A 25,681-nucleotide genomic window follows, 5' to 3' on the forward strand; every position below is an offset into this window, starting at 1 on the left:
TGACTTGGTTCACCACTGCCTCAACATTACCGAAGTGGTTATCCTTGTAATCTTATTGATCAGTTTTGACCCATGTTGTACCCACCCCAGGACTTGCTCTATAAAACCTCCTGTGTGAAGTGGGTTCTCTGGCAGCCCACTTTCAGCCCCTCTCCTGTCTCTCTCGAGCTACCTCTCTCAATAAATTTTTCCTACTCTTCAAATTCTGTTATTCCTTACAATTCATCCTTCACTTCCGGGGAGCATGAACTCGGCATATCTGACACCCAGTAGGTTGGGAGTTATATTATTTCCCCCATATCACATCACAGGAGCACAATCCCTTATCCCAAGTTCTTGGGGCCAGGTGTACTTGAGAATTTAGCGTCTGGGGGTCTGAATAACATCCTTGAATTAAGCACTATACTACTTTCCCAGCACAGTGTGGGAGAACTCACACTAAGATGGACACAGGAAGATCCAGACAAGTGCCAGGTCTGGTCCCAAACTTGGAAAAGAACTGGTTTCCAGAGCCTCAGGGACTCCAGCTCCGGATGAGGATGTGCACCTTGTGTGTTACATAAGGTGACCAGTACATGAAGAAACGGAGGCTTGGAGGCTCTCACTGCCAGCCCGTCCAAAACCTTGAGGCCAGGCAGAACCCTGGACGAGAATCTACCCCAGGCCTTTAAGAGCCTTTGGTCACTTGGTTTTTATTTTCCATTTCCTATGACAAAACACATGCTACATATATCCAGCTGGGACCCAGAATAAATGAAAACAAATTTTCCAAACTCCCAGGTCTGAGCTGCTCCTGGAACAGAACATAAAGTGGTGACCACGCCCTAACCATCAGGGCTATGACGCAGTAACTGTCTTTCTAGTAGGTATTTAGCAGGAATCTTCTCCTCCCATAGAAACAGGAAGCACCCTTTCATTTGCACTTTAATTATTTTCCAGTGTAGGGGGTTGGGAGGAAAGTTCCAGGCAGCGGTGGTTCTCCCCAGCTTATGTCATCCTCATGATTCCTGCCTTCTTACAAAGCCCTTGCCCATCTGAATTCTCACTTGACCCTAGGAGGATGAAATTGATGGAATATCTCTTGAATTAAGCGGCAATTTACACATTAGAAAGGAGAGCTCTGGAGCAATTAGTGATAAATACACAGAAATCTAGGCTAACAAAGGCAATGAGTTGCTGGAAAAATCTGCGCAGGAAAGGAAAAGATATTAAAGTATACCGGGTGCTCTGCTGTCCCTTGCACTTATAGTTGACACACAATATAGATTTAGGACACCGGGGCCAAGTGGAAGGGAAGGTCTGTCGTGAGAACGGGAAGACACATGTGAACAGACCTTTATACCTTCCAGAATGGCAGGACTGTAACAGCTATGAACTAAAGCAGTCAGAGGAACTAGCTGGTTACTTCTGGAAAGCAGGAAATGGTTGGAGAATGGGAAACAGCTAGAGTGAGAGACTGTTTTTTTATTAAAAAGACTATACAGCTATCTGATTCCTGTAGCTACGTATGTGTAAGGAACATTTTTCTTTCTTTTTCTGGTACTAAGACTGAACCCAGAGAACACTGAAATACATCCCCAGAGGTTTTGCAAACTTTTATTTTGAGATAGGGTTTGTTTTTTTTTTTTAGGTAGGGTCTTGCTAATTTGCCTAGCCACTAAGCGACTTGGCAATTCTCCTGCCTCAGCCTCCTGAGAGACAGGTACCACAGGTGTACACCAATAAAATCTAAATCAAAGAAATCAAGATCACATATGTGGAAACGGGTAAAGTCAGGGCTGGACCCTCGACTTCTGACACAGAGCCAATGTTCTTCCTGGCCCACCTACCTGTACTGTTGCTTTAGCCTTCTTTTTTTTTTTTTTTTTTTTTTTGGTTTTTCTCCGGTACCGGGAACCGAACTCAAGACCTTGCGCTTGCTAGGCAGGCGCTTTTGCCGCTGAGCTAAATCCCCAGTTCCCGCTTTAGCCTTCTTTCTAGACCAGGTATCCTCTCTGCATCCCTCCATCATTTCAGTTGTCCACTCTGAGCTGGCTTGGCGCTGCAACGTCTTTGTTGAGGACAGAGAGTCAGAAGTGCACAGACTCCCCAAGCACACAGTTCTCCCAAAGCCACGCAGGGGCTGTCAATATGCTTTCGTCACGGTGCAGGCGACCTCTGCCTGCTAGAGGGAACTCCCCCTGGAGTTCGGCACGCCACCTCAGAACAGCACACCTGTGAGTGCAGGGACTTCGCAGCACATACATCTGTGCAGGTGACCTTAACTCAGGCCTCAAGGAAGAGCCCCTAAACCAGGAAGCCAGGAGCTTTGCATCTATGTGTGCGACAGCTGTGCACCCGCTCCATGCTAGAGACTCCACGGCCCCCAATCAGAGCGGTGCCTGAGGAGTAGAAATGGAGAAGGGTAGCAAGGGCAGACGTGTCTGTACTACACGCTCGCTCAGAAGGGCGTGAGACATGGATTTTCATTATCTTGATGCTCTTACAAAGAGTCTCTATGTAAATGACTCGGATTAACCCAGGCCCGAGTGGCCTCTGTAAAAGTCTGCCTGGTACCCACAAAGGGTGAACTGTCTGGCTCCAAAGCCCAGGCTTAGGGCTCCCACAGTGTTGGGACTCAACCAGGACCCAATGCATAAGGTGGGTCTCCCTGCCAGCCCCTGGTGCTGACTCGTGGTATGGACTCTGCGCAGGTTATTTTTCTTTTCTACTCCACAGTTTCCATTAGGAAATTGGATTAAGTCAGAAACCACGTCTCCAAAGTGTAAAGAGGGTTCAATGGTATATTGCAAGTATAAGGTCCCCAGTTCAAACTCTAGCAAGGTCTTAGAAAAAAAAAAAAAAAAAAAAAAGGTAAAGAAACGTATCTGTAGCTCTAGCTTCCAAGCATTTACAGAAGAACCTCCCACATCTCTTACTGCTCTAACAGTGTTTAAAGTCCAATAGGTTTAGTAACTTGGGCCTCAGACTTATTGCCATACACTATATTATGGTACTCTATGTAACACTTTGATTTAGAATCAAAAGATTTTTTTTAAAAATTTTTTTCTTTCTTTTTGAGACAGGGTTTTGCTATGCAGTTTAGGCTGGCCTTGAGCTCACTTTGTAGCCCCAGCTGGTCTCGAACTCACAATGATCCTCCCGCCTCAGCCTCCTGAGTGCTGGGATTACACGTGTGTGCCACCATGCCTGCCTTTCAACATTATTTTTGCTGTATACTAGGTGAACACTGGGAAAGCCCAGGACCAGAAAAACCCCAAACTTGTGGTGCAGTGCTCAGCCTGTGTATTTGTGACAGCCCTAAGTGGAGAGCAGAAGACGGTGTCTGAGCTGAAGTGACCAACACCCTCAGGCCAGACTGGAGACCGGGAGGGACTGGGGCAAGACCAAGTGATGCCATGCTATAAGCCATTGCACCTGGAGCAGCCCCCAAAGGCCTGTGTGTTCAAGGCTTCATCCCAGGGTGCCACTGCTGGGAGGTGGTGGAGCCTTTAGGAGGTGGAGCTTAGTAAGAGGTCTTTAGGTCACTGAGGGCATGGCTTAGAAGGAGACTGAGGACCCCGATCCTCTTCCTCACTTCCTTTCTTTTTTTGCGGTACTGGGGATTGAAGTCAGAGTCTTCACACTGAGCTACATCCCCAGCCTTTTTTTATTTTTTTGAGACAGAATCTCACTAAGTTGCCCAGGGCGCACTGTAATTTGCAATCCTCTTGCTTCAGCCTCCTAGAGTGCTAGAATTATGCGCACGCCCCACCACCAGCTGCTCTTTTTCTTTTGCACTTCTTAAGCATAAGGTGAGAGGCTCTGCCCTGCTACCTGCTCCCACCAATTTACACTGGCTCAAAACAGGCCCAAAGCAAAAGGGCCAACTGGTGAGAGACTGAAAACCCCCAAAGCTATGAGCCAAAACCAACCTTTTCTTTTTATAAGCCGGTATCTCTGGCATTTCTTACAGTAATGGAGAGCTGACTACCACCACTAGCCTGAAGAAGTGAGACTTCCTCATCCAGTGTTCCGGAAGCACTGGGCTGCTCAAGATTCTTGGGGACATTCCGGACCCCACCATGAGCCTGAGATGGCATTAGGACACAGTGAGCTAGGTCTGGGGACACCACTCAAGTATCCCTCCCCTGCTTCCTGTCTATGTGTCAACTCTCTTCCCGGCAGAGATGCCACCAGGGTCCTATTATTACCACGGGATTTCCCACCCACTTTTTTTTAATAGCACAGCAGTTGATCAAAAAAAATTTTTTTAAGGTTAAGTACATTATATCTGTGATCTTCAAACTTGGAATTGCACCAAAGAACTTCATGGCCCAGCAGGAAAAATGTTTTGAACAGCTGCTGAATTGTCATTTGAGGATAAAACTTCTGTGAACTCATGCCAAGTGTGGAAATCCAACGTCTGACCCACAGCCACAGCAGGCACAGATGAAACAGCAAGGGCTGCTGCAGCCTGAGCGGGTGGGCTGTCTATGTAGCTGGCAGGGATGCTCTAGGCCTCTTGCCCTGGAGCTCAAGTTACCTGCCATCCTGCATTTGCTATCCCCATTGTAACCCATTCCCACAAGCTGAGCAGCCTGAACCAACAGCCCTCTATGACTGCATCGCTGTGCAGGCTCGGAGGCCAACACAGATCTCGGTGGGCTGAAGTCAAGGTGTCAACAAGGCTGCCTTCCTACTGCAGGCTCTAGAAAGACTCAGGTTCCAAACTCAGGCTAGTAGAACCCAATTCCTTGCAGCCTGAGGTCCCCGTGTCTCCTTGCTGGCTGTCAGCCAGGGGCTACTCTCGGTGCTAGAGGCTCCTGTCTGGTCCTTGCTTATGCGTCCTCTATGTCAGAGGCAGCAGTGGCACATCAAGTCCTTCTCGGGCTAGACTCTGTGCCCGCAGCTGGAGAAGGCTCTCTATTTTTGTGGGCGCAGGTCATTAGAAGAGTCCACCTGGATGGTCTAAGATACTTTCCCTGTCATAAGGTCCTTAATGACATCTGTCTCTTCGGCCATGTAACACAACATACAGGTTCCAGCGTTACACTGTGGACGTGTTGGGGTGGGGTGTTATTCCACCTCATACTTCTAAACCATCCCCTGGCCGCTAGAGAATGTACATCACAGGAACACCAGCTCCTAGCCCACTGGCTCTGCGGTACTGAAGAGGCACACAGAACCTCGCTCTCCATATGGCCCCTCTCACTAAACTGTCCGCTTGGTAAATGCACTCACCTCCTCCCACCAGTGCTCTCAAAACTTCTGTTCCGGATCCAGGAGAAAGAGATCAAATGTATCACCTCAGGTCAGGCACCTGCCCAAGGAGTGGGGACTGGCCCTAGCCCTTTTTCAGTTGTAGCAATAGTCAAATGCAATCAGGCCCTTACAAGGCATTGTTGGCTTATTCAATATTAAATGCCCCATGGTGTACTTGCATCGTGCTTGAGGCAGGTGGAGGAAGCCTCCCAAGAAGTCTTAAGAGCTATGGCGGGGGGAGCTCATAGTCCCATGTGGGACAGATTCAGACAATGTAAGACAAAGCTACTGTTGTTACATGACACAGAACTATAGGTTGGGTATCTTTCATCTAAAATGCTCAAAAAAAATTGATTTTTTTTTTTTCAGTACTAGGAGTTGAACCCAGGGCCTTCACAATGAGTTACATCCCCAGTCCTTTTTAAGTTTTTTAAAATTTTGAGACAGGGTCTTGCTAAGTTACTGAGTTGCCCTGTCTGGGCTCCAAGGTCCCACCTGAGGTCCTCCTGCCTCAGCCTCCCAGAGTGCTAGGACTATAGGAATGTGCCGCTATACTTGGCTGAAAATTCCACATCTCATTTCATGTGACAAGTCACAGATAATACAGAGGCAGTAAAAATACTGTATAAAAAATTACTTTCAATCTATAAGTGTATAATGTACATGAAATATAAATGAATTTTGTGTTTAGACTTGAGCCTGTCCCAAGAGACCTCATTATAAATATGCAAATATTCCAAAATCTGAAACATTTGTGGTTCTAAGCATGAGGACGAGGGTCATTCAACCTGGACTCTCAAATCAATCTGCCTGGAAGAGCAGAGGAAGCTTCTCAGGAGAGGGCATACCTGAGGTGGCCCTGAAAAGAAAGATGAGCCTGGCTGGTGGACAAAATGGCAGAGGCATCCTAGGCAGGAAAATAAAATTGTGAAGCCTGGAAAACCAGAGGACGGAGGGAATGGGCCCAGCTGGAGAAGCACTCAGGGCTCTGCAGGGACTAAGCCGTAGGAAGGGAAACCGCAGGACACTAAGTCTGGCAAGGTTTGGGTTTCAACACAACACAGATTTTTTAAATGCAGGTGATGCAAGCAGTTGGCTTTTGAAAGGGAACCCTGCCAGCCAGGGAGAGGGTGAGTCTCACCAGGGCAGGGAGCAGCGGGCAGGACGGCCATTAGCCACCCAATCTGCAGTTCGGGCGAGAGAAGAGCCCTGAAGTAAGGCAGAGCGGACAGGTAGAAGAGCAGGACCATGCAGAGAGCAACATAGACAGGTAGAAGGGCTCTGGAACCAGCTGCAGAGGAGCAGAACAGGAGATGACAACAGTGACAGGGCTAGGACCGTAGTGGTCCAGAAACCGAGATTCCCCAAAATTGAGATGCACGGGAGGGGCAGGCGCACCTCAAGAAAGAGCTCAGACTGGGCTGCACTTCCTCATCAGCAGTGCAGCCCAGCGGGGAGGTGGCACCCTGAGGCAGGGGCCTCAGGGAAACAGGAGGGAACCACCCACCAGGCCTGGGAGCCCGGCTCCTAACGGGCTGAGGGGCTTCCTTGGGGACCCCCGTTGTGCTGATCCACTTCCACATTCACGGTTCCTAGTCCAGAAGGGGGACGCAATGTGGCTGGTAGTTCATTCAGCTCTTTTTTTATTTCCCTTTGGTGCTGAGGCTTGAACCCAGGATCTTGGCACGCTAAACCCACCCACGTTCCACCACTGAACAACACGAGGACAAGCCTGGAGACAGGGAGCCCTTGGGCTGAGCTGCTGCTCCAAGAAAGCTGCCTTGGATCTGGCCCAGACGACCACAGAGCTCCCGCCTACGTGTTTCCTTCTGAAAATGTTAGGGAAGAACATGGCACGAGTCGAGACATCCCCAAGGAAAACCAAAAGGAGAGGCATCTGCTTTCCACCCAGGACGGGACAGGAGACAGGAGAGCTCACACAGCAGCCACACACCTAAGAACCATCCACTGGGATGACCACCTCCTGCTAGAAGGTCAAGGTTTCTGCCACGGCTTGATGACATCCCCATGCTCCCAGATTCTCAGAGCAGCAGTTCACCAGGCTCCATCATTTGCAATGCGATTACAGGCTGAGATTACAGGCTCCAAGTCCACCGCCCAGGCCTTTGATTTTCTTTGGAGAAGCTTCCTTTGAGCCTGGAGGCATGCTGTCCTCTCTCAGCCTCCCCCTGAGAACTTTTCACCATCCGTTTCCTTTGTATTTGACAGACTGCCCTGAGCCTTAGCTGGTGTAAAGCCCTGTGGGGCAACATGCTGGGGATGAGTAAGAAACCTTAGGGCCCCGTGCCACTAAGGGAGGCAGACGCAAGTCACAAGTGAACGGAAGCCAAGGGCAACATGCTAAGTGTGGGCTAATGATAGGTCGCAACTTCCCGGCTACAAGTTGCAGCAGTACCGGGAAAAGGCTGCTTGTACGTGCATGATTCACAAATGAAAAGCTCCCCTGTTCTAGGGAAGGACCAGGAATGCTTTCAATGGGAGGCTGTCTGTGAGAGACCTCAAAGGAGGTGTGGACAAATAAGGGAGGTTCCCAGCCACTGTTTTGGGGCAGACCTGTCTTTGCCTTTTACCTTTGGATTTTGAAATAAAATAGAAACACAGAAAACTGCACAAACAAGAATGCTAAGCTTGGTGAATTATCCCACCCAAGCTAATAAGCAGATTGCTGGCCCAAATCTGAAACTCCTCTGGCTCACCCACCTGATTGCTAACCTGCCCTGCTGCGACCAAGGACCAAGGGTAACTTTTAGTGGTCATTCTCTTTGTCCTTACTGTTTTACTATCTAATTAAGCAGCACCCCTAAGTATGTGTTTCATTTTGCCTCTTTTGTGAATCTAATATACACAGAAGCATACAGAAATCCTTTTGTGTCTGCCTTTTCTTCACTCAACCTTGTGTTTCTAAGAGTCATATTGTTAAATATAGCCAGAGTATATTTATTTTCATGGGTATATAGTATTCTAGAACACGATAATTACAATTTATGTTTCCATAGGTTTTTGGATTGTTTCCAGGTTAGGACTATTACAAAATACAATTATGAACATTCTTCTAAATATCTTTTGGTACATGTAAATTTATTTCTGTTTGGTACACAGTTACCAGTGAAACTTCTGGGTTCTTTTTGATGTTTCATTTTGGCTTTTGCAGTACTAGGGATTGAATCCAAGGTCTTCATACTGAGCTACATTCCAGCCCTTCTTTAGTTTTTATTTTGAAACAGGATCTCACTAAGTTGCCCAGGCTTGAACTTGGGATTCTCCTGCCTCAGCCTCATGAGTAGTTGGAATTAGAGATGTATGCCACCCCTCCTGGCTATTGCTGAGTTGTTGACACACATTTGATTTTGGGCAAATTCGGGCTATTCACAGTGCGGTAGTACCACTTTATAGCCCCATCAGCAGTACACAAGCATTTCCATCATTCTGTGTCCTCGCAAATGGTTGGCACGGTCAGGTTTTTGTGAGGCTTTTTAGTCTGTTTTGTTTTTTATTTTTATTTCGGCCATCCTGAAAAGCACACAGTGGCACCTCATAATGTTAATTTGCATTTTCCTGATTACTAATGAAGTTGCATACCTTTTCATATGTTTATTAGTCATTTGCTTGTCCTCAGGAGGTAACTTATACTTATTTTTCTGTTAGGTTATCTTTTTCAAAAGGTTGTTTTTAGTTTTTTGGTTTTTTTTTAAACATATTTTGGATTCAGGTCCCTTGATGGTTAGATGCATTACAAAATTTTTTCTTATGGAAGCAACTTTAAATGGCAAATAAATCCATCGGAAAAAAAATCTATCTTTTCTAAGTTATCAGCCACAGGCCAGGGTTCAGCTTTAAGGAGAAACATTAAGTAGAGCGTTTACAGTCAAACCTGGTGGTGCACTCTGGGAGAGGGAGGCAGAAGGACTGCAAATTCAAGTCCAGCCTGGGCAACTGAGCACCTTAGTGAGATCCTCTCAGATACATAGATGACAGTCAGATGGATGGCTGGGTGGATGGATGGATGGATGGGGATGTAGCTCAGTGTGAAGGCTCTGGGGTTCAGGCTTAGTGCTTAAAAGAACAAGAAGACAAGAGACAACAAGAGACAGAATCAGATCTGCCAGGTTTAAATCTCAATTCTGGCTGGGTGTGGCAGTGCACGCTTATAATCCCAGCACTAGGGAGGCTGAGGCAGGAGGATCACGGCGAATTTGAGGTCAGCCTGGACTACTTAATGAGTTCAAGGTCAACCTGCCCTACACAGTGAGACCCAGTCTCAAAAAAAAAACCTCAAAAACCATACCTCAGCTCCTCCCCTACCTGAGTGCTCACAGGCAAGTCACTAAACCTCTCTAAGCTTCAGGGTCCATGTTTGTAACCATCTATTGCATGGGTGTTCTGTGGCTAAACAGAGGTTATGGACAAATATGCTTTTAAACTACAGTACTGGCTGTTGTTAAATCAGAAGCAATGTTGGCTGCCTGACTGGCACAGACCAGCTTCCTGAGCTGTCTCAGAGCATTATTAGCAGAGGAAGTAGCGACAACCCTTCCAATGTAAGCAATACGCTGTTCTCTCCTCTGCTGTCTGAGCCTTGGGCACCTTAAATGCTGGTCCCTCTCCCTCCCAAGTGTCAGGCTATACTGCCCATGGCTGGGAACAGAGCTCCTCCCTGCCTGCCCAGGCAGGAAAACAGGAAGCAGCCTCCACCCTACGGGGAGGTGGGGCTGCCAAGCTCCCTGGAAGGTGGGCAGCCTTCCAGCCCATCAGCCTTTCTGGCCGCAGCAGGGACTGGCCAGCAGCAGGGACTGGCCACCGGTGGGCCGCACCCCACCACGCCCAGTCTCCGCCACGCTGCGTGTCGTGACGTGGGGGAGCATGGTCAGCGGGCCAATGATGCGTGCACAGTGAGGTCCTCAGACATGCTTTGCAGGCAGCCCGGCAAGGAACCTGTGGGAGCCCACATGCAGCAGGGGATCAGCCGTCCTGGGTCACAGAGAGGACAGGCCCCACCCCTTCCTGTAGGGCATCCCTGAGAGACCAACTCCCCATTCCACATCCAGGGGGATTTGGAAATTTCTTTGAAGATAGTAATGGAGAGCTCAGTAGAAATGCATGTCCCTGGTTCATCGTGTGAAAGCACTTGTAGGAATTTTAAAAGCTAAAATATTTGAGGGCTGGAAGGACCTTCTAAAATCTTTTCCAGCTACTCAGTTTGAAATGAGAAAGTCAGTAGCAGAGCCAGATGTTCTCCCTCTCTAGGGAGTACTCGCACATTGCTGGCTGGGTGTCCCTAACCTGAATTGCTTGGGATCAGAACTAGTTCAGATTTTGCCTTTTTTTCTTTCAAATTTGGAAATATTTGCAAGCATAGGAGATAGTTCCTCCTTTAAAGAGGAAATTTAGTTATTTTCATAGGTACTTTACCTACATTGGCCTGAAGGTAATTTTATACAATATTTTTGGTAATTTTGTACACTAAAAGTTTCAGGGTGTAGAGTCATGCTGGTGCTCAAAAAGCTTTGGATTTTGGTGCATCCTGGATTTCAGACTAGGGATGCTTGACCTGTATTTTGCACTCAGCTTGACATCTCTGGCCCTGCTGCAAACTCTGGCACCCACACACTGCAGCCAGCCACATGTAGGTGCCCAGGACACACAGCCAGGCCCTCTCCCTGGTGGTATCATCTGAAAGGAAACATCCCTGTCTTCATGAGAAAGAAGCATTGGCAAAGCACGGATCCTGTTTCAGGAATGCTCACAAAGCATCCTGAATTCAAATAACCAAATAACTTGAGCCCTAGTTCCATTCTAGATTCCAGAGGCTCTCTCCTAGAAGATTCTTCAGCCCAGCTCTCAGGAGCAGGCCGGGGGCTTCCCTGGCACACTGGATGAGCACTTGGTAGGAAATGATCATCAGAGAGATCATCAGAGACATCAGAGGAGATGGAGGAACAGTCTCCGAAATGTGCTGAGGAAAAGTGCTTTGTGAGCGGGGGTCTGCCTGCCCACATGGTCCTCCAGCTGTTTTTGTTTGTGTGCTTGCTTTTGAAAGAGGGTCTCTATAATGCTGCCCAGGCTGGCCTCAAGAAATTCTCCTGCCTTTGCCTGCGAAGTACCTGGGAATATAGGTGTGGGCCACTGTGCCCAGCTTCTCCCACTTGTTTATGTTCAAACACTTGGCAGACAGCCCTGCCTCCTGTCAGGGCCTCCAGTGGGTACTGAGACACACAGCCCGCCCCCAAGAGCCTACTGTCTACAAGGGAAGCCAAGAGGAGGGCTTGGATGAATGCGAAAACACACTGTATCTAAGGCCCCCAGCTCCCTCAAATACATTATCTACTGCAGGCACAGGGAAGCAGCTGTCTCGTGTAAATTTAGGCTGGAAAAGGACAGGGACCATGGACCCTGCTGGAGCCACATCACATGAGGTTGCAGGAGCCAGTAAAAGTTCCTGAAAAAAGGAGTTGTAGAAGCAGTGTTGGGCTTCAGGGACAATGCCTCTGCACAGGCTGCCTGGGGACGGGAAAGATGGGAGGACAACCACCCAGGCTGGCACAGTGAGCGGCAGGGGAGGGATGACAGAGGGCCATCAGAGAGCAGAAGCACCAGAATGCAGCTGTGTGAGTGGTGGGGAGGCAGTGACCACAGAGGTAATGGGGACAGAAGGCTGCGCAGGGCACTGGGGGCAGGGTGCAGAGGTCCTGGAGGTCACACAGGCAGGGAAGTCAGAAGCGAGAGATGCGGAGATGATGTCATGGAGGTGAGAAGGGAAGCCATGGCGGCGGGGAGGAAGGAGAAGATGGTAAAAGAGAAGTGGGGTGAGCACAGTGCTTGGCTTTGAGCGTGTGTCTGCAGAGAACAAACCTAAGGCTCAGCTTTTTTTGACCCGAGGGAAACAGGGACATCTTAGTTTCCTGGGTATAACCTGGACGCAGCCATCCCAGAGCTCATATAGCACCAGGGCTAGTGGTCCCCTTACCTGGCTGCACAAGAGAACTGGGGACTTTACAAATTGTCAGTGATCACCCCAGGTGTCCTGAGACAGAGTCCCTGCATAGTCAGCCCTGGAAAACAGTATTCGGTTAAGAGAGTTTTCCAGATTATTCTAACGGGTGGCCAGGATAGAGAAACACTGATCCTCGAGTCTCATCCTAAAACTTTTCAGCTGGGGAACCTAAAGTTGAGCATCTGCTGACATCATGAGCAAGATGGCAGAAACACGCCCAACTCCAACATGGACAAAGGACTTGGCCATCTGTTTTTGTTTATGTTTTGTTGGTTTTGTTGTTTTGTGGTACTGAGGATTAGACCCAGGGCCTTCACACTGAGCTACAACTCCATCCCTTTTTTATTATTTTGACACAAGGTCTAGTTAAGTTGCCCAGGCTAGGCTCAAACTTGTGATCCTCCTGCCTCAGCCTCCCAAAGTGCTGGAAATACAGGTGTGTACCACCAGATCTGGTTTGTTTTTGTTTTTCTGAGACAAGGTCTCACTATGTTGCACAGGCTGACCTCAAACTCCTGGGCTCATGTGCTCCTCCTGCCTCAGCCTCCTGTCCTATATCTGGCACTACAGGAATGCGTCACAACACCTACCTGCCAATCTGATTTTGAGGCTTCTGTTTATTCACCGTGTGACCATGGAAAAGTCACTGAGCTTCTCTGAACCTCAGCTATCAAGATACAAAGAATGTGAACTTGAGATCCTAAATGAGATAACGGATCTAAGTCACCTAGCAGCTTCCAAGCACCCAGCAGGCCCTCAAGAAATACTTCTTTCTCTTCCTCTGTAGAACCCAACTCTCCTGACTCTTCCTGGTGCATGACGCACTGCGATCCTTGACTCTGAGTTATGCTTCACTCAAAGACATTCTGAGTCTGAAGGCTGAGTCCTCTCCCAGAACCCCAGCATTCCCCCACCACAGAGCAGCATCGAGCAGATTGTGAAGTGCTGGCGGAAAGGCAGGCTCTAAACTGGTGGTGCAGGCAGGGCCCGAGATCCTGCTTTGGTCCTAAGGCTGCGGTGACGCTGGTATGGCCCGTCCTCTGACCACCTAGGAGCCCCGCGTGGCTGGTCCACTTCCCTGCTGACTCACACTCCTCTGGGGCTGGTCTCTAGCTTGCTCATCTGTGTCCCCTCCACGGTATGTGCTTCCTAAATGGATGTTAGAAAAATAAACAAACCATAGAGAAAACCATTTTCCGGCTCAGTAAATACCGTCAGGGTATTTTGTCTGTCCGTGACTGGCAGCCCTCGTGGTTCACTCCAGAATCGCCCTCCTGGCGACTGTGAGAACAGTGTGGTGGACCGGGCCTGTGACTTGGAGCCTGGAGTCCTGGCCTTGAATCTCCACCCTGTGGCTCACCAGCAGGATGACTCTGGGGAAGGTGTCAAACTCTGTGTCACAACATTCTCATCCAGAAGATGACGAGGATCATATCTAACCATCACGCAGCCCCGGTGATGGCTAAAAACATGCTTTATAAACTGTAAAGTGCTGCGTTGGAGAGCTACCACTGCAGCAACTTTCCTGAAGAGCGAGAGCTACTTTTCATGTCCCTAATACCTGAAAGTTGTCACATGTTGAGCAGGGAGGTTGGAGATGGGGGCTATGGCAGTGGCTGGACCAAAGGTAGGTCAGCTGACCCCACCCAAGAAGGGACAGTGGCTATGTGAGGTTCCAGGCTGGTTCCAAGGGAGCGAAGGGGTGAAGGCTTCCTGGAACAGGCTGTTGGCAGAGAGAAAGTAAGGATGGCTGAGGGCCCAGGCAGGGGACACAGGATGTCAGGCACCTGACTGCACGTGGGGGCCAAAGCTGGGCTGGGGAGGGAACTTGGGGCTATCAGGAAAAAATATCAGGCAGTTACTGGTGTCTCCTTTGGCCCAGAGCTGAGGTGCCCACCTAGGCCCAGGGCTGCCCTGCCCGTGCTAAGCAGTAATGTTCTACCCTGGACTACAGTCCCTTTGCCACTTACTGCAAGCCTCAAGCATCGGAGGACATAGGCAGTCAGTGGCCTCAGGAAGCTGCGTTTACTGAGGGCCACAGAGAGAAATGGTAACTAGACAGGGGACTGAGACCGGCCAATGTCACCTTCGGTTAGTCTCAGCCCATCAGCCTCCTCTGTACCCACTTCCACTGTGTTTCTGACTCTAGCATTTCTTTCTAACATTCCGCATTGCTGGAATACTGTCCCTTCTTCCCCACGAGGCAAGAGCTAACTCATGCAGGAGTTTTTCCCACCCTGCAGCCTGGCAGTCCAGCTTTCATCCTGGCGCCTTCCGTTGCTCTACAGAAAAGTTCATCAGAGCCTGCATGGTCAGTTACATGCTTGTACCTTCTCCTCAGCCAGATTATAATAATAATCACTGAAATGCTGTCCCACCGTCCCCAAAATGCCTTCCCATGTATCATTTACTTTAATCCCCACAATAAACCTGCAAGGTAAATATTATCCATATTTTACAATAAGGAAACCAAGGCTTTGAAAGGCCAGACCAAAAAAAAAGAAAGGTCAGACAATTTGCCTGAGGACACATGGCCCATACACATCACACGTGCTGGGCTACAAATCTGAAATGTGTTCTCGCTTCAGTGCCAAGGCTCTGCTGGGTACCAAGGCACTGCACACAGTGGTTAAAAGGTTGGACTCGCACCTGTGTCACCTCCTGCAGGTTACTTAACCTCTCGGTGCCTCAATTTCCTCGCAGTACCGCATGCCTGATACCCACCTAAGTCCTCATCAAAGATTAAAGAAAGTAATACAATAAAGTCCTATATTTAGAATAGTGCTGAACACCATAATTAGTTTAAATTCTTCATATACCTTGGGTGATTCTCTTGGTCTCTTAACTCATTAAACTTTTTTTCTAACTCATTTTTATATCTCATAATACATTTGATGGGTAGCCAGTAAAAAAGTTACATTTTTGCAGATTGACTAATGCTACGTTTTAGGATGGTAGTTTTCCTCCCCCCCTCCACAGTTTCAACAACAGAAAACTTTTTTTCTGTTCCAAACTATATCCCCTGTGTGTGTGCATACACACACACACGCTGAGATCTGGCCAAGAACAAGTGTTTCACAGAATGTAAAATACTGCAAAACACCTACGCTCTCCCTGCTGGGCTATCCTTGGACAGCTAGGTGATGTGCCAGTCATGTCTGGGAACGTTCGCAAACCTAACTTCTATCATTATAGTGGGTCAAACACTATCATTACAGTGGGTCATTACAGAGCATATTTCTCTATTGCTGCAGTTTCTACCTATCCAGCACTCCAGAAGTAAGTTCTTATAACAACCATTTATTTTTCAATAATTTATATAACATCATAATATACATATTATATATATATAATTTTGTGGAGCAGAGTCTTACATGACCAGACAGCTATTTAAGGCCAAAAGCAAGCTTTGTTCTTTTCAGAGGTCCAGTCCATAAAGCCAGAAAACAACCCCCAAACCCAGCTGGCCCCTGGGAGGTACAGTGAAAGGCCATCTCTCTCCCCTCCTAGATAGGATGACTCTACTTAAAACCCGCCAAACCCTTTGTGGGTGTGGCCACAGGTTTTAGGAATCAGAGAAGGATCAAGTCCTCCCCACCCCACCCCACCCCACCCCACCCCCGGGCGAAAAGCTTTATTCTTTGCAAGATTCCATTTATAGAACACTCCGGCCCTCACTATCTTTTCCATCTTTTCTACTTGCAGAACACAAGGGAGAGAGGACCTGCCCTTGGCAGGAGAAACCCAACTAGATCTTCAAAGGTCCCACTGGGAGCAAAAGCAGAGAACAAATCAGCCCATACAACTTCGGCACTGGGATTAAAAGAAGTGTTGTACTCTTTGAAATGGATTTTACATACAAATGAACTGATGAACACCGTAAACATGTCTGCTTGATTCAGTCCAATCAATACACCAAGCATTCAAACTCGGAGGTAAAAATGGATTGTGGCTTTTTGTTGATAACACTGAGGAATTTTGGCTCCCAGCCCTGGTCAGGCCAGACAAATAGGGCGGTCTGCCTACTAGCTGTCAGGCACATCTTGGGGGATGAAACCAAAACCCCAGGTCTGGGCTCTAGACACCACCGGGAGCTCATCCTTAACAAGCAACGGGGAGTGGGGCTCGGCACTCCGAGTGCCCCCCCTCCAGCCCCGAGTCATTCTCCAGGCTCGGCCGCACTTCGCGTTTTCCTACATTCCTTCTCTGCACTCAGACCCCTTCGGCTCTCGGAGGGCGGACAGCTGGGGCTGGAGGGAGCCAAGCAAGAGGCGCCGGGAAGGGGGTGCTCAGGGCGCAGGGAGAAATGGGCGCGACCAAGAGGCGACCGAGAGGGGAAAAGAGGTCCCCTCACCCTTCGCGTCCGCAGGCCAGCGCCCCCACACTTGGCAATCCAAGCGGCTGCCTGTGGGGCACCGCTCTTCTCGGCGCCCTCCCCTCCCGCATTCCGGGTGACCCTGCCCGCTACCTTCCTGGCGAGGGTCCCCTCAGAAGCGTGGGTCCCGCCGCCCCGCTCGCTGCCCAGGCCAGCAGGGGTGTCCCCGGGTCCCCGACCCCGGCGTCCGCCTCGTCCGCGCGCCAGATGCCCCTGCTCACGGCCCCTTTGCAGGGTCCCCTCCTGGCCTGCAAGACCGCTCCTCTCTTCCAACACCGTCCGGGCCGCGGAGTCGCTGGGGATGCTCCAGAGATGCCCAGGCGCCCCCGTCCTTACCTGAGTCCGCTCGAAGCTCTCCCGCTCTGCAGCCTCCAGTCCCGCGCCGACCCCGCGCCGACTCAGCACCTTGGGCAGCGGGTTAGGCACCTGCTTCATAGAGCTGGCCATCCGATCCATGTTGCCGCGCCGAGTCAAGAGCGGCCCTAAGCGGCCCCGGGATCCCCAAGGCGCCGTCCGCCTCGCCCTACCCGCGGGAATCCGGCGCTAACGGGACGACTCCCGTCTCCCACTGGCTAGAAATACAGTCCATCTCCGTGAAGCCCCGCCCCTCATCCAGAGGCTTCCCCCACACGCCTCCAACCCTCTGGAGCCGCTCCGCCCATCTGGCCCCTAGGGAACACAGACATATTGTGATTGGTTCAAAAGCCTGTCTGTCACCACGATCCCGCCCTCCACAGCGGGGGGCGGGGCCTGATGGACTGCCCTGACCTGCCCCCGACGCCCGGCGCACCGCGCCTGCGCTCCCGCCTCCCGTGCGCTGTCGCCAGCGCTGCTCTGGCTCCTGTGGTAGGCATCGCTGTGTCCGGCAGTGAGGGCGGCGTAGGGGCGGCATGGGGGCCCTTCCTGGCCATCTCGACAGTCTGGGAGTAGCCGGTTGCCTTCTCCCTGGCCTGGGACGGGGAGGGCCGGCCTCGCACGGGCTTGGAACTCCTGGTCTGCTCCTTCCCGCGTCCGGACCCCGCGCGACCCTCGCTGACGGTCGCGGAGCCGCGATCTCGGAGCGCTGCGACCTTCGGGATCTGTGGGACTTTCTCTCCGAACCCCGCACGCTCCTGCCTCCTACTCTCATTGAGCATAGCTCCTCAGTGGAGATGCTCAGCAAAGCCTCAGGTTTCCCATCAAACGTCAGTTTGGATGAAAAAAGGAATCTTTGAAACCCAAAAGGATGAATGGCACCTTTAAGCATTGTATTTGCATTGATGCAAACGTGCATTTGTTTTTTGTTTTTGCCGTGCTGCGGTGGAACACAGAGCCTTGCTCGCAGTGTTGTGTTGTTGTTGTTTTTTTTTAATTAAGAGCTTTGGTAAATTAAAGCTGGGCATAATAGTGTACACCTGTAATTCCAGCACTCCAGGAGGCCGAAACAGGAAGATCGCAAATTCGAGCCCAGAGTGGACAATTTACTGACTTGGTGAGACCCTGCCTCAAAATAAAAAATGAATGTAAAAGGCAGGGATGTCTTTTGGTACGAAGGCACTTGGTTCAATCCCTAGGACTGGGGGAAAAAGAAATCACATTCAATAGAGAAGCAAGCGAAGGAGAGGGCGGACGTTTTTCAGGCACTGAGCACCCGCTGAAGGCTTTGCGGGGCTGGAATTGCAGGGACTGGGTTATGAGGGCGACGTGGAAGTGAGGGAGGGAACCCTGGGGAGACACCGCGGCAGAAAAGAGGCAGAGTGTAGATCAGAGGGGAGAGGAGGTTCTGTGAATGGGTGTGAACGCAGGGGGAAGGGAGGCAGTAGCGGTGCCACAGCTTCGGAGTGGGAGGATTTAAGTGACTGGAGGCGGAGGAGGAATTTCCTTGAGGCTACATCTGCGTATGGAGGAGGAAGGTCGGGTTCACCTTTCCTTGAATTGAGTTTCTATCCGAGCTTTGGGAGTATGGCCTCCCCTTGGGTTCCTCTGGGGAAAGGTTTCAGATGTCACCTAAATTTCCTGGCCAGGTGACATTAACTGAGTAGGGAGCACTGCAGGATGGCTGAGAAAGAAAACTTTCACGAGTTTAGAGAGAGCAGTATCAGTATAGATATGGCCAAGGGCAGGTGGAGACAGAAGGGCAGATGGAGACAGAGGACCCTGGGAGAGAATGAGGGAGACGGAATGAACGCCCAGGCCAAGAGAGGAGGGCCGGTCGGGACCCTTAGGAGGGCTCCTGTCGGAAAGGTGAAGTACATCTGTGCGCTCTTTGTGGCTGTCAAGGTGTGTCAGTCAAGCAGGGCACGGTGATGGCACACATGTCATCCCAGCGCTTGGGAAAGCTGAGGCAGGAGGATCAGAAGTTCAAATCCAGCCTGAGCAACTTGGTTACTTAGTGAGACCTTATCTCCAAGTTAAAAAAAGGTGTGGGGAATGGGGATGTAGCTCAGTGTGAAGCCCCTGGGTTCAATCCCCAGTACCCCAAAGAAAAAAAGAAATTGTATCCATCAGAGTTGTAGTAGAAGAGGGATTACAGACTCAATAGAGCTCAATGAGAGTTTGAAAAGGAACTATGGCCAGCCATGGTGCTGCACACCTGTAATCCCAGCACTTGGGAGGCTGAGGCAGGAGGATCGCCATGAGTTTGAGGCCAGCCTGGGCTCCATAGTGAGATCCTGTCTCAAAAAAAAAAAAAAAAAAAAAAGGAAAAGAAAGAAAAGCACCAGAGTGTATTGAAGGGAAGAAGCTAGGGCTGAGGATATAGCTCAGTGGCACAGGTGCCTGCTTGCAAGCAGAAGGTCCTGAGTTCGATTCCCGGTACTCCCCCGCCCCCCAAAAAAAAAAACCACAGAAGAAGCTGTTCCCTCTGTACACCCGAAGGGACTGGGTTGGGTTGGGGGTTGGGGCTGGGCTGGAACCAGTTGGGGGCTGTAGTCCTGAGAGAGGAAACACCTGCCACCTGACCAGAGCTGTTGCCCTAAACAGAAAAACACCGTCAGTGTGGAACAGTGGCAGGGCAAGGCAGGAGCTGGGGATGAACTCCCAATCTCTCCCTCTTCTCTCTGATTCCATGTTAGTGCTGCCCTTTGGGTGAACCTAGCTGGAAGTCAAGGGCAAGGTGATCCAGGCACTTCTGCTGCACCTCTCTTTCTAGACACAGAGTGGGATGCAGAGTAGAGAGCTAGGTCCGGAAGGACAAACAGAGGTTCCTAGCACAGGGCCCCAGGAGAATGCTTCTGCAGAAAAACACCAGAGAAAAAGCTAAGATTCCTAGCACTGCCACCTACATTTGCCCCATTCTGAGTCCTGCCCTGAGCTCCTGCCTTGGACCCAGCAGAAGAGTGATTTATGACCCTTTCCTCAGATTTTATGGCATCAACAAACATAGGCCCTTTAAACAGGGATTAAAGGACCAGCCTAGTTCTTATTAGAGTAACCGGAGTAGGAATCTGGAATTTGTGGTTTGGGAAGCTACCACCTCCATGAAACTCAGAGCCAGTTAAAAATGAACATCCCACTTGTTGCAACCACCAAACCCTCTGCCGAGCAAGGGACGAGAGAAACCCTCTCCCTCAGGAGTTTGAACTACAGGGGTCTACTGGCTGCATTCATTTTATTTTCAATCCCAGCAACGCAGGGACCACTTCTCTCAGATCTTTGAGGGATTCCCTGTTTGAGGACATGAAATTCTAATATCTGGGAAGCCCATAAGCATTTTATCAGCTCCCTCTAATAACTGGTGAAGCATGTGCCATCCCATACCTAGTTTGCATCTATTTAGCATCTGGTGTAAACTGATCCTGCTATTCCTACAGGTTCCTGGAGCTCATCTATGCTTTTTTTTTTTTTTTTTTTTTTTTTTTTTTTTTTTTTTGGTTTTTCTCCGGTACCGGGAACCGAACTCACGACCTTGCGCTTGCCAGGCAGGAGCTTTTGCCGCTGAGCTAAATCCCCAGCCCCTCATCTATGCATTTTAATAGCTGTAATTAGATCAGGTTGAGAGAGATTGATCTGCATATATTCAAAGTTAACAATGTGATGAGTTTTGACATAAATATATATTTCTATGAAGCCATCACCATAATCAAGACAGTGAACGCATTCATCACCCCGAATGCTTCCTCTTGTTCCTTTGTCACTTACCCCCACCTTCCCCCGAAACTCCTGTGCCCAGGCAAGTATTAATCTGCTTTCTGACGCTACAGATTAGTTTGCATTTTTTTCTTTTTTCTTCAGACAGGATCTCACTACGTAGTTCAGGCTGGCCACGAACTCATGGTGATCCTCCCACCTCAGACTCTTGGGTGCTGGGATTACAGACATGTACCACCACACCCAGGTTTTTCTTTTCCTTTCTTTTTTTTTTAGCCGAGTACTGAATCCAGGTCCTCACACATGCTAAACATACACCACCACTAAGCTATACTCCCAGCCCCCTAGAATTTTATATGAATAAAATCATACCTGTTGTATTCTTTTTTGGTCTGGCTTTTTTTACTAAGGATAATTATTTTGAAATGCATCATGTTATCATGTGTATTTCACTGGTTATTCCTTTTTATTGTTGAGTAGTATTCTAGTAGTATTTGTTTATTGTGTGAACAAAGTAAAAATTATAGGGGATGGCCTTTTGGGTTGTTCTGAGTTTTTGACCATTACCCAAAAAAAAGCTGCTATGAATAGCCATGTACAAATCTTCATAGGAACAGATGTCTTTATTTCTCTTGGATAAATACCTACAATTGCCTTACTTATATGCTAGATGTATGTGTAACTTTTAAAGAAATTTCCACATTGTTTTCTAAAATAGTTGTACCATTGTACATTCACACTATCTGTGTATGAGAGTTCTAGTTGCTTCAAATCCTTGTCAACACTTGATGTGGTCAGTCTAAGTCTAGCTTGAATCTCATAGATGTTTGGGTTTGCATTTCCTCAATGACTAATAATGTGGAGTTTTTATCATTTGCTTATTTGACATCTATATATTCTCTTTGGCAGAAGGTTTATTTACCTCCCCCTCTTTCTGGAGATTGAATCCAGGACTTGTCCTTTATACATTTTTAAAACTTTTATTTTGAAGTAACATAAATTTACAGAAGGATTATAAGCTTACAAGGAATTTCTATATACCCTTTTCCTAGCTTCTTCTAATGGTAACATTTTACATTATCATGGTACAATTATTAAAACCAAGGGATTAACATTGGTACAATACCATGAACTAAACATTTTGATTTCACCATGTACTTGTCTTTATTTTTTTCCAGGATCCAAGCCAGCATCTCACACTGTCATTAGTCATCAAGTTTCCTTCACCCTTTCCTGGTCTTTTATGACCTTGAGGTTTTTGAATAGTGTTCACCTGATGTTATGTAGGATATCCCTTGATTTGGGCTTGCCCTGGATTTTCTCAGGAGTAGACTGATGTTATGCATCTTTGGTAAAAGACCACACTAGTGATGTGTCCTTGGGACATTCTAGCAGGAAGTACATACTGTCTGTGCTCCTGCCAACAGGGAGAACCTCAATTATATTGGTTATGGTGTCTGTATATGGTGGTGTCTGTCATGTTTCTCCACTGGAAAGTGACTATTTTCCCCTTTGTAATTAATAAAAATTTGAGAGAGATACTTTGAGGTCATGCAAATATTTTATTCTCCTTTTTTGGGTCCATTTTTAAATTAGTTTGCTTGTCCCCTTATTGAATTAATAAGCGAGTGTTTTAGCTGTGGGTTCTTGGGCAACTTTCTCAGCGCTCTGAGTCTCTTACCCAACTGTAAAGTAGGAGGAGTAATAATTCAAGCTGTCAGTTGCTTAGCAGGCATCACTGGGCTCTTTTTCTGGAGGAGGCACAGTATTAATAAGGTATAATTTCTTGTTTGGTCATGGATACATGTGCTTTTAGAAAAGCACATCTAGGGCTGAGAGTGTAGCTCAGTGTTACAGCAAACCATTAGCATGCATGAGGACTTAGGCAGGACATTGCCGTGGGATCCAGGCCCTCAGCTGGGTTCTTTTGGTCGTTAGCATGTGGACAGATTTCCTGAACTCTCTTTGTATGTGACACTTTGGGTGACTCTTATAAAATAATCCTATAAATTATGTGTCCTGTATTGTTTTCCTTGTAGACCCTGACTACAGTAAAAAAACAAAAAAGATCCTATTTATGCAAAATTATGTATCTGTGTATGAATAAGTAAGAAGAAAGGTGAAGTTAAATCTATATTTTCTAACTTGTAGTAATGGCCGTGTTGCAGAGTTGTATATAGGGAATGAGTTTATTTCGATAAAAAACAGCCACCAAAAAAACAAACAAACAAACAAAAAAAAAACCACCCCAGTCTTGTATAGCTATATGTTTTTGTGAGCCAACTCAGAGGCTGATGTGAAAAGATATAATCCATGATCCAGTACTGGTTTCAAGGTGGAAGTAAGGTTGTATATAAAGACAGATTATTGATTTTATGTGTCTTTTAATTCAAAAAGTAGTGTTAAGAACATGTAAACAGAAAACAATGGGTAAACACAGAAACAGCAAGAGCACACACCCTAAAAGAGCTTTTCACCCTGTGAGATATTGGAAGGTCACGCTAGGCAAGCACTCTGTTACTGGGTTACACCCCAGGCTCCTGTTCCCCAAGAAATGCTTGGGATATTGGTTAAAACAGACCCTCAGCTTATTATTATTTGATGAGTAATAACAGGGACTCCAAGACTGAAAGCTGTATTTTTAAAGATTTTGTCAGATATTGAAATGTTCATGCTAGTGCCAGCTGTTAGTTTTGTGTGGGTGTGGGTGTGGGTGTGGGTGTGGGTGTGGGTGGGTGTGTGGAAAAGAAGTTAAAGGAGGTGGAGAAAGAGAAGGCAGAGAGGCACAGGGAGGCCAGTGGACTGCAACGTCAGTAAAGGCGAGGAGGAGAGCAGTGTGAAAAAAAAGACTGATAACAAACCCAGCAAGGTGCCACACGCCTGTAATCCCATCATTCAGGAGGCAGAGGCAAGAGATTCTCAAGTTCAAGTCCAGCCTGGGCTACATATCAGGACCCTGACTCAGAACAAAAAATAAAAAGGGCTGGGAGTATAGCTCAGTGGTGGAGTACTTGCCTAGTATGTGTATGGCAGGGTTCAATTTCCAGTACTAAAAAAAATCTTTAGGGGCTGGGGATTTAGCTCAGTGGCACAGTGCCTGCCTGGCAAGCACGAGGCCGTGAGTTTGATTCCAGGTACTGGAAAAAAAGTAAAAAAAAAAAAAAAAAAGTAAAAAAAATCTTTTAATCATCATACTTTTGTCTTTCAATAGGCAATTGTAGCCATATTGAATTTTCTGAGATTGCCACTCTGTGGGCAGATGGAATGAAACATGAGAAATACTAAGAACTCTCAGCTAAACTAATCCCAAATTCATGGTCCACAGACACTGTGAGATAATAAATGCTTATTATTTTAAGCTCTGAATTTTGGGGGACAGTCAGTCACTCAGCAGTAGATAATCAATATGGGTTAGCAACAGGAGCCACCCAGAATGTCTTTTGGTACAAACTGCCCGATGGATCCATCCGTTCCTTCTTCTATCCCCCACTTGCTCAAGATTAAAAATTTGGGCTCAGCCATGGTGGCGCATGCCTTTAATCTCAACACTGTGGGAGGCTGAGGCAGGACAATTGCAAGTTTCAGCCCAGCCTAATGACTGTCTGATCCTTTCTCAAAGTGAAAAAATTAAAAAAGACATTGGGATGTAGCTCAGTACAAAGGCCCCAGTTTCAATACCCATTATTGCAAAAAAAAAAAAAAAAAATTGGGGGAGTTCCAGACAACAATTGAGGAAAATGCCCATATAATCTTCATCATCCCAGAGAGTATCCTTTGCCGGGGATATAGCTCAGTGGCACAAGCGCCTGCCTGGCAAGCGCAAGGTCCTGAGTTTGATTCTTGGTACCACAAAAAAAAAAAAAAAAAATTTCTCCAGAGAATGTTCTTTCTAGGGTCACAAACATTAATAAAGAGTTAATTTATGTGAGTTGGAGGTTAATCTATACTATTGCCTGTCATTTAAAAACGTAAAGGCCCAGCTTTCAGAGGCTGAGGCAGGAGGAGTATTTCAAGTCTGAGACCAATATAAGCACCATAGTAAGTTCAAGGCTGGTCTGGATTACATAGCAAGATCTCATCTCAAAAGCCAAACCAAAAAAAAAAAAGAAAAAGTGGGGTGGGGAGTGGTAGTATCCAGTTTCGTCTGAGCTTAGGTGGGATGGGGAGATAGTGGGAGGAAGAGAGTATGTCTTTGGTACTTTGTCTTTGTGGGCAAGCCCTCCCCCAGAGGGCACAGATACAATAGGTATCTACCATTTCTACTTAAGAAATGCAGATTCTTTTTTGGGGGCAGGGGAGGGTCTTATCATTTGCCTAGGCTGGCTTCAAACTCCTAGGCTCAGGTAATCTTCCTGCCTCAGCTTCCCCAGTTGCTGAGACTATGGGTGTGTGCCACTGCACCTGGCAGAAATGTATATTTTTAAGACATAAAAAAAGAATTTACAATAAAAGGGCTGGGGATTTAGCTTAGCGGCACAGCCCCTGCCTGGCAAGCGCAGGGTCATGAGTTCGATTCCTGGTACAGGTGGGGGGGGGACAAACAAACAAACAAAGAATTTACAATAAAAGTGGCCAGTGAGTAGCTGTCTTAATTACTTTTGCATTGCTGGGACAAAATAACCAACACCTAGAAGTTTAAGGAGGAAAGATTTGTTTATTTATTTATTTATTTATTTATTTATTTATTTTTTTAGAGACAGGGTCTCACTATGCTGTTTAGGTTGTCCTTGAGCTCACTTTGGAGCCCAGGCTGGTCTCAAACTCGCAGTGATCCTCCTGCTCAGCCTCCCAAGTGCTGGGATTACAGGCGTGCACCACCACGCCCGGCCAGTGGTTTATTTTAGTTCACAGTTTGTAGAAGTGTCAGTCCATAGTCGGCTGGTTCCAAGGCAGGGCAGCATGGCAAAGGGGCATCACAGAGGAGACATGTGTGGCAGGCAGGACAGCAGCCTGAGTTCTTTCTTTCCCTATTTGTTCCATCC

The 25,681-nt window shown here is 47.9% G+C and overlaps 1 protein-coding gene across 1 annotated transcript in view; it reads right to left on the minus strand.

Moving 5' to 3' along the window:
• Hip1 (huntingtin interacting protein 1) overlaps positions 1 to 17,191 on the minus strand; it is a 140,036-nt gene extending 122,845 nt beyond the window's left edge. Inside the window, exon 1 of the mRNA XM_005396796.2 lies at positions 16,968 to 17,191. Coding sequence (XP_005396853.1) covers positions 16,968 to 17,087 — 120 coding nt within the window. The 5' untranslated portion in view covers positions 17,088 to 17,191. The remainder of the gene's footprint in view (positions 1 to 16,967) is intronic.
• Between the last annotated feature and the right edge of the window lie 8,490 nt (positions 17,192 to 25,681).

This window comes from Chinchilla lanigera, unplaced genomic scaffold (assembly GCF_000276665.1).
Source record: "Chinchilla lanigera isolate Chin_1 unplaced genomic scaffold, ChiLan1.0 scaffold00055, whole genome shotgun sequence".
NCBI classification, from domain to species: domain Eukaryota; kingdom Metazoa; phylum Chordata; class Mammalia; order Rodentia; family Chinchillidae; genus Chinchilla; species Chinchilla lanigera.